Genomic DNA, 9,265 nt, shown 5'->3' on the forward strand with positions numbered 1-9,265 from the left:
GGCACACCCACGGGGATAAGTGGGTCCTCGATGATTGCATCAGGGCGCCGCCCACAGTGCCCGCAGGATGATCGCCTCAGGCGGTTGGTGTGGGCGCTCAAAGTCAACGGCGGGTGATCCGTTTGGACTCGACTGTTGACAGGGCCATGGGACGATCCGGTCATCTTCGTGTGAGGCGGAACAGGGGGGGGGGGGGGGTCATTTTTTGGAGGATGTGGACGTGGAGGAAATTGTTGTCAGAACGTTTTATTTTTATTTTGCTTCATGGCTTGGTATATGATTAAGATTTTTGAACCAATAATGGCTGAATAAATTGTGCATGGGTTAATAAACTTTTCAACTAATAATGGCTTAATAACTTTTGCATGGTTCTGCATAGCTTTGAAGCGGCCCCTACCGTGGACCTTTGCTCCTGTTCAAAGGGAATTCCATTAACACGAGCAGCTAAAAGGGTAGAACGGTTGTTCGTTTTCTAAGAAATTTGAGCTTTTTGTAGGTTGCATCTATCCAATTCACTGATTGCTAGCGAATACACGCATAATTTTGCATGTATGTGCGTGCCCAGTCATGTGTCGGTAAATTCTAGTCCTGCCTCTGATATCATTTTTTAATCGTAACAGCAATTAACCAGTAGACCGACCTGGCTTCTTAAATCCCTTCTCACGCCCGCTAATGCCTCAATCGATCCCGTACCTGACAGGATCGGCCGCTGGTACACGGAGGGGGGTCGGGTCTCGACGCCGAGCGATACCGCAGGTAAAGGTGATCAGAAATCCCCTGTGGTGAGGGCGGATACGCGCCGTCACCGCGCTGTCATCGGCCTCACAGAGAGGGATTTGTAAGGAGGTCGAAGGTCGGAGGTGACGGCGCCGGTGGGGTTACGGGTACCTATTTAGGCGCTGGACTGGACGTCGGTCAGCGAACGGTAATTTGTCGCTATTACGGATACCTATAGCGTCTTTTGGGCGTCAATTTGTTACAGAACTGCAGTGGTGAAGATCTCATAGGCATTGTGTTAGTTCCAATACTAAAGTTGTGTAACTGCGTGTCTGTTAATGAGTATTTAATGCTAGTCAGATTTGCGTATAGGTACATGGGTGGCGAACTCAGTTACATATAGCATCGTGTTCAAGGAATGTTTGACATTGTTTATTTTTTCAACGATATGTTTCAGATGCATGATTGATAGAGGGATGTTTAAATTATAAGCGGCCCACCACTGATCCTATAATGCAGCTCAGGATATAAAATAGCATGCCAGGCTGGTCTGACTCACTCGATTATCCTTTCTTCATTCAGTTTCAAGTAAACAGCAACAGTGGCTTCTGCCTTCATAACAGATATAGAACTTAGTTCTCCACAGCTCAGACACGCGCCACACGAAAGGCAGAAACCCGCTCGCCAGCGCCTACATTTATGTGCTCGGAGAACGGATGGCCATGATATTCCACATTTGTGAAACTGATTTAGTATCGGTGCATTCCGATAAGGCTATGGGCATCGTCACTCACATGCTAAATACGGCCATTAGGATGGTCCCTTCGTTACATTTCTTTTAAGCCGGTAAATTGACTCAGGTAATACCTAATTGGATGGCTGACCCAGTGTCGGATTACATGTCTTTCCCACCCGGTGGCCGGTACCCTAATTCCCTGCAGACACCCCTGACCTGCACCCCTGTCACTCAATCAAGACCCTCGGCCTCCTTACTAATCCCTCTCTTTGAGACCGGCGGCAGCGGCCCCCTTTCTCACTGTGTGGTGGCCTAAGACTCCATACCAGCGTTATCGCTTCTCAGCGGGACGCGGTCCCTCTGGTCGGGCCCAGACAGGGGGCAAGGGTGAAAAGTGACGAAATGTCAGCACACGCGGAGGACGCTGGTCAGTTGTGTGCGTGTCGTGGAAGAAGCAGGACGTCTTGTTGCCGCTCTTCAGCCGACTTCAGCCGCCCTGCAAGCGCTTCAGTGTGCTCTACAAGAGCGTCAGTCGGTCTCACTCTGCTCTACAAGAGCCTCAGCCGCTCTCAGTCTGCTCTACAAGAGCCGCAGCCGCTCTCAGTTTGCTCTACAAGAGCCCAAGCCGCCTTCAGTCTGCCCGACGAGCGCGGCAATCTCTTTCGGTCTGCCCTTCAACTGTGCTCGGCGTGATCTTCGGTCAACGTCTCCAGCTTCTTCCGTCCACACAGCATGGATTTCTCGGTCCAAGAGATGTTTGCTGAGCTGCAGGACTTCGAACAGGTAAGAATGTCTTTTGAATCTAAATAAACTGTATTTCCGCTTTTCGAATTGGCGCGCAGTGAAGCACAAATGCGATACAATATCCGTCATGTGTTCGAGTATCAACCACGAACACTGTTTAAAAGATCGTTTTATGGAAAACGAGAAAAGTAGATTCCATAGTCTGCAATTAGAATTTGCGTATTCTTTTCTCAGAAGTTCAATGATTTTCAGGAGGCAGGAATTAATATTCCAGTATTAGTTTTCCTTGGCGAAATTTGATGGTCAGTGTTCGCAGATGCTTCGAACTTCAGATTATACAGAAAAGATTCTGAATTACGCAATTTTCGCCTCAGAATGGCCGAGTAGCATGCGTTGTATAATTTTTTTTCCATAGATTATGCCTTGAAGCCTTTTCTTGAAGTGTCTATTTATTCTGCACATTTAATTAATTAGAGCAATTATAGCGCAGTAGATATGGTGTAAAATAGCTTTGAATCAACTACATATACTAACAGAGGCTTCCTTCTAGAGTCTGAAAATGTCGGAGCTGATGGGTGAAAGGACTGAGGACATGTCGTCGCTTCTGCCGAGTCCTGGGTATGGGACCATCGACTGCGATCTTCTGTCTGCGTTCAAAGGTGAGCTATGCGTTTTTTACATGAATTCGTGTTTTTGGTTCATGTCGATAAGTGTAAACTATATTTTTCGGGCCTGTGATGAAGCTTTTCGTCTTTCTAGATCAGTCAATTACTTTTATTTCACGAACTGTTGCCATGGGCGGCGCCACCGGGGGGGACGGGGGGGACAGGTCCCCCGCTATCGAAAGTTAGGGGGGTACAGTACCCCCCTATCGGCGAGGCCCGTTCAATAGTTGATAATAATGCATTATAGAGCTATCCGTCGCATTTAATGCATCGTTGGTTAATCAAGGCAGGTTCTGAATAAAGATTGCTGTTGGGATGCATCGCAGGGGGTCCTGGCCATCTGCAAAAGGTGTGGAGCTGTGATGCCTGTATAGTTATAAGGTGATCGGCAAGGCCTCGGGGATCGTGCCCCCTTTTTGAGGCGCCAGGCAGGGTTATTACTTATTACCTCCCCACCCCACTGCCAGACCCCATTGCCGATAAAACCAAGTTCACTGAAATTCCATAGATTTCCGTTACTATATGAAAATTTTCCATTCCTAATTAGTCAAATTCAAGCATGGCAGTTCTACCACAGGAACCATTTGAAATCTATGCCATTTAACCCCAGCACTTGTGGGGAAAAGTGTTCGGATAGATCACAGGCAGGACCAAAAAAGCACGCAGTAGCCCAAGACCTTATAATTGGATATAGCATCGGCTCCCTCTCGTCAAGGGGTTCGATAGCACTCGTTTTTTTTTTCTGCAAAACTAAGTTCTGTCGGCGGCCGAACGGCTGGGGGTCTAATCGAGCCCCCCATCCCTCCCCTTCTTACGTCAGCGGCTGTGAAAATGCCATTATCAGCTGTTGAAACATGGCAGTTGCTTTTGCATGAGTCCACGAAAGGGTTTTAGGTCCGTGATACGTGAAAGGTTCTACATGAAAATTGAGATACACCAGCTTATCAAATTGTGCTCACTGTGGTGCGCTCGGTTTACCTTGACTAGTCTTTGAATTCTGGGGTGAAACAGACCAGTCAAGAAACCTGTTCCATAAGGAGAGCCACTAATGCTAAAGAGATGTGGGATGAGGTTTCCAGAGACCTTCATTACCTCCCAAAGGGGGTGCCCCGGCATTTGCCAATCCCTGCTGTAGTTGTTACGATTGGAGGGTGAATATGAGAACGATGCAGGTCGTGCCAGCTCGATCATGACGAACACAATGGTGCCGACATCACAGCTCTACTGCCATTTTTGACGAAGTTAATCAACAAGCACCGGAATCCTACCCTGGGGCATTTCATCTGCAGAGTTCGCCGGACCTGAGACCCTTTCACTCAATTTTTTTCAACGGTGCATGCGCTCGTTTTTCCCGCGAAGCTCTTGGCAAGTAAAATCCATCAGAAAACGTGATCAAATAACGGCTGGTGACCTTCCATGACCTAGCATGGCCTTTTGAGTGACCACCGATGACATGACCACTGACGGCTAGCCATTAGCTGCACCCTGCCCGTTGCATATGGATCAGGCGGTGATGTCATGATTCTGAAATTATATTGCAGTTTTGGCGCACTTGTCAGAGCAGAAGACATTCCCACTTTTCCTCCATGACTATATGATGGTGAAGCCCTGAAGCTGACCAGACGTAAGATCGAAAATTTGAAAGTACGAAACGTAAGAATAGCTGGCACTGCTACTCATACCTAAGCAATTCGCAGCTTGTAGGAAACCAGCTTTGAGTTGGCAAGACTGCAAATTTTGATTTAGAGGCAAGGATGCTTGAAAAGGTGATCGATCTTAGGTGTCCTAGGATAAGTTTGGAAACGGGATGCACCATTCGATGTGTTTTGGGCCTTGCCAAGTTTCGCGGCGTTACGTGCCTCGTTTTTTTTTTGCATACACGATCAGTATCTACTTTTGGGATTTTCGATTTTCGGTCCCCGTCCCCCCCTATCGAAAACCCGTGGCGCCGCCCCTGACTGTTGCAATAAACAGTGAATTGGTTGTCAAAATTACTTCACTTCTGTTACTTTGGATTATTTTACTTGTTTCATTTCAATATTGTAGCCATTTTTTAGTCTGAAGGTGTAGAACCTGCGTTCTCCGATTATTTGCAAACTGCATGCGTTGTACACCTATATGCAATATTACGACGATAATATTCACGACTTATTTACTGTCTATAAATGCCAGGGCATATTTTAACATACTGACTGCGTCCCATTTTGGGACGCAGCCCCCTGCCTTTGGGACGTAGCCCTCGCGAAATTTGGACCACTGCGTCCCACACTGAAATGCCACGGTTTCAGCCGAAAAGTGCGAGCAAAAATAAGTAACATGCCTCGGTCTTTTACTGTGTAAAAGATGTTGGCTTTCCGATTGCTTTGTGCCCTGATTTACTATGATTTACACGTACCTAAGCACATACATGCCCTCTCCAGTCCTTGTGCCCTGCCCTACCCTTGGTCATACACCTTATTATGTTCTTCCCTACTATACCGGAAATGCTACCAAAGTTGTTCTGTTTTTACCCCGTTCTTTATGTCAGTTAATGGCCAAGTTGCGTATGATTTTCACAGTAATGATAATCACCTGTCCCCTTGATTTTAAGAATGTTTTACGATTAACCCTCGCCGGCACAGGCGATTTTGAGTCCTTCGACGGCACAGGGGGGGGGGGGAAAGGGGGGTTGGTACGACCCCCCTCGCGTTTGGCCCCTGATGGAGCTAGAGCTTCGCGGAAAAACAAGCGTGTTGCCCGTCACGAGAGGAAGCCAATGATACCCAATTTCAAGGTCCTAGGCCATCGGTTGACCTTCCAGGTCAGGTCAATGACCCTAAAATCGGGAATATCGGGACCTGTTAGAAAGTCGTAAAGTGTGGCTACTAGGTGGTTTTCCGGGGTGCTGATCACGAATATCGTGTTAGTTTTGATCTCAGATGATGTCTTTAAGCGTTTAAACCAGGTCAGGTCAGGTCAGGTCAACCAGCAGGGGTCGTGACGGGTATTCGTAGTACCTGTCATCCGCCTCTGACAGCTTCGTAACATGCTACGAAGGCACCAAAACTACTTCGTGAATGTTCACATGGTTGCTAAATTCGAATTCAGCTCCAAAAACTAGCTTAAAAACATGTAAAACTCGAAAAAGTGAACCGAGGTCACCAAAGGTCAATGACCTGACCTTCAGGTGACCTTGACACCCACCCTAATGCATGGGAGCAACATCAAATCACATGTTTGAATGTTTGAAACCACGAAAAGCTTGCAAACGCGCGGCTAATGCGAGCCGACATACGCCGAATCGCGATTCCGACCAATGGTCTCCGACCATGGTCTCGGAAAAGAGGTTACAGGTCAAAGATCATTTGGGTCAGGGTCATGAAATTTTCAGGGTAGGTGTAAAATTAATTAATGCGAGGTTACTGAAAGTTCCGTCGCGATCGGCCGCTTTTTACGCGAGTTATTCGCGAAAAACCTTAGGGGGGCTGCATCAACCCCCCCGTGCCGGCGAGGGTTAAGAATAAACATCTAAAAATTGTTCAACCTGTGCGTCACAATACTACTTTCTAACAGTCGCCGTTTCTTCGCAGTGGATCCAGTGGAGGTGGCGCATACCCCGCATGCCAGACCTTCCCCCGCTACTGTCACCCCCACCGGGGGCAGCCGAGCCCCCACCAGCCCCGTTCGGCGCCCCAGTGGTGACCATCGCAGCAGCTCGAGCTGGAGTCTCAGCTCCCTGATGCACACCGCTCAACTGAGGTCGCTGAAGGCCCGGGTGCCGCCGAGGTTGCCTCGCATCAGGATCAGCCGCTCGGGACCTACCTGGTCTTCTACTGTGGTATTCTGAAGAGATCGTTCTTCCCTTGCAAAGAGCTGGGCTGCAGTGTGGGATCATACGAGCCAGCGTGGGGCCACTGAGATGGTGTGAGGAAATGCTAGGATCCTAGCATTTCTATAGGATTCTAGAATGCTAGGGCAAAGATGTGCCCACGATGTGCCGGGATCGAGTGCTTTGTGAGGTTTGATGCTGCGCAATTTGTGAGAGGCGGGCTGTTACAGGGCGAATACGGGTCTGTCAAAATGTGATCTGTTAGAAACGAACCACGTGATCCACTATATGTAAAGTGCTGGACTTCATCATCTATGACGTCTGTTAGATTTTCGAGTGTGAGTCTATGCGATCTGTTAGAATCGAAAATCTTCCCCATAGTCTATGTGATCTGCAGTAGCCATGTGATATTTGAACAAATGGATCTCATATTGTGATAGCCTCACTTTCACTGTTCGCTAAAACATAGCCACTTGTTTAAATAAATGCTTAGCCACATGTTGAACAGGCGACAGGCTGGCACATTGCTATTGATGTGCCCAAACGGCAGATAAAAAGCTAACTCGATTTGTGATAGTTTGTAGTTGCAAGTTCAAACTAGAGATGTCAATCGGATACCAACTTTTTGGTACACCGATACCAAACCTATATCAACTTGGTATTTGGTATTTCAATCCTAATGTAGGTACTTGGTATTTTGTTGGTATTATGAGTCTCACTAATGTGTAAGAGGCTGAGGAATTGGTAAATAGTCGGTATGTCCCTCATGTTATTAAGCTGGTTCGGTAACGGTATTTCCTTACGGTTTATATTGGGATTTGGTTTGGTATCGGTATTCAGATTTTCTGTAATTGACATCACTAGTTCCAACGTCAAGTGTCATTAGTTGCAATACTGTGGCTGTACAAATAAGAATGTTAGATTACGACGAATAGCCCATTCATTGCTCAATGTCCAGTCCTACCTTCACATTGTGGTTTCATGTATAATCATCCCGACCATCGTCACCAATATACATTTGAGAAACTTGAACGGTCTATAATCGAGTGGTCTCTGACGAAAAAAAAGCTTTGTGGCTTTAGAGGTAATCACTGTTTTATGTCTGATTCTACCCACCACATAAATTGTTGAACATAAAACGTGCGTTTTACCAAATTCGCATGGATCACGTTTGTCAAATAGATCGATCCCAGACAAGTTGGTCCGAGGAATGTTTGACCACTGACCAGCAATGCTCTAATCTTTATTTGTCTCGACTTTTGTTGGCCTGGGGCTCGACAGATTCGACACCTGCGGCACTCAACCGATGGAAATGTGTTAAGTTTCAGATTGCAGATGAAGAAATACATAGAGAAACGAAACTTCTTTCAATATTTAACGGATAGTGATCGGCGATGCTCGGACCAGACACGCAACTCTTGTTATCCTGCGCTCCTTCCCCTTGATTCAGGTGTCGCTAGCAGATTATGTTTTAAGAGCCTTTTGCCGTTTCGGAGCGATGGTTTTTAGGTAAAAAAAAGCGGTATTTGATGATATTTATTGTGTTCTTGTACTTCTGGAGAATGACAAAGAAGTTTATGCCAATTAAGGCCGTCTTAAGTTCGAGATAGTTTGTCATTTCTTTTGATGTTTCAGAGTTTCCTGAAGGTAGGTGGCAGGGCGAAGACCTAAGCAGCTTGTACAGGTGGCAGCACTGAGCAGACTCGTGCACTGACCGCCTGGGCTTGGACCCGTAGGACGCTCGAGCACTATCCATATCGGGACGTTGCTCTATGTAGTAATTCACATATTTTAGACGGAGTAATTAAACACAAACGAGCATATACGTTCCTTTTTCCCCTAGGACCCACCCATCTCCATCATTGACCAGCGACCATAGGTACCTAGTTTAGTTCCCTTTTCCGAGCAGACTGTCAGCCCATCAGAACAGTCGGTGAGGGCAGCTTCCATAGGGTCTGGGTCACATCCTATTGGGGTGGCCGTTTGTCTGACCCACCGTTGACAGTTCCAGCGTGGCACACCAACTCCCAACAGGGACCAGCTCAGGCGCTCAGCCCCTGCAGGTGTGTGTGTACTGTGCTGTGTGCAGCGCACCGATCGGCGGCATAATCCGTCCAATGTCTACATCTTATCAATTGTGTCATATTCTGTCATCCCATACGTTTTTAATGATTTCACCTATAAAAAGCTGGAAGGTTCAGTCGAAAACAAAAACCAAATAGATATCGTGTCGAGAAGCGTGGCTTGAGCGTAGGTACTGGAGTAACGAAATCATGCTGGTAATTATTTAGGAATTAGACGACGTGGACTATTGCGTGCAGCATTTGTTTATCTAACTGTTACATGTTTAATGATTTCACTATGCCCGCCAACAATTGAAGATCTTCCTAACGAGAACAGCCGTTGCTAATGAGTTTGAGCTAGGATGGGACTTCTTTATTCCGACTCGGTTTATTCATAGCCGTTTTCACGACGGCCATCTGATACACATTTGGTGCAGATTAGGTGCAAATTTGGTCAAATTAGGTTCAGTGTATCTCTTAGTAGCTATGAGCTAGGGTTGCGCTAGTTGCTTATATGCCTGCTTTGTCATAT

The 9,265-nt window shown here is 46.8% G+C and overlaps 1 protein-coding gene across 1 annotated transcript; it reads left to right on the forward strand.

Annotated features, from left to right (window-relative positions):
- The first annotated feature begins 1,922 nt into the window (after positions 1 to 1,922).
- LOC122373762 lies at positions 1,923 to 6,771 on the forward strand. The gene is made up of 3 exons (XM_043352123.1): positions 1,923 to 2,236; positions 2,748 to 2,856; positions 6,432 to 6,771. The coding sequence occupies exons 1-3, from the start codon at positions 2,186 to 2,188 to the stop codon at positions 6,686 to 6,688; spliced, it is 417 nt and encodes a 138-aa protein (XP_043208058.1). The 5' UTR covers positions 1,923 to 2,185; the 3' UTR covers positions 6,689 to 6,771.
- Positions 6,772 to 9,265: the final 2,494 nt, after the last annotated feature.

Source organism: Amphibalanus amphitrite, unplaced genomic scaffold (genome assembly GCF_019059575.1).
Source record: "Amphibalanus amphitrite isolate SeventyFive unplaced genomic scaffold, NRLGWU_Aamphi_draft 001547F_arrow, whole genome shotgun sequence".
Taxonomy (NCBI): Eukaryota; Metazoa; Arthropoda; class Thecostraca; order Balanomorpha; family Balanidae; genus Amphibalanus; species Amphibalanus amphitrite.

Coding starts and splice junctions, on each gene's coding strand:
- LOC122373762 (XM_043352123.1), top strand. CDS start 2,186: ATGGATTTCTCGGTCCAAGAGATGTTTGCTGAGCTGCAGGACTTCGAA. Junction 2,237..2,747: donor AGCTGCAGGACTTCGAACAG/GTAAGAATGTCT, acceptor GCTTCCTTCTAG/AGTCTGAAAATGTCGGAGCT. Junction 2,857..6,431: donor TCTTCTGTCTGCGTTCAAAG/GTGAGCTATGCG, acceptor GTTTCTTCGCAG/TGGATCCAGTGGAGGTGGCG.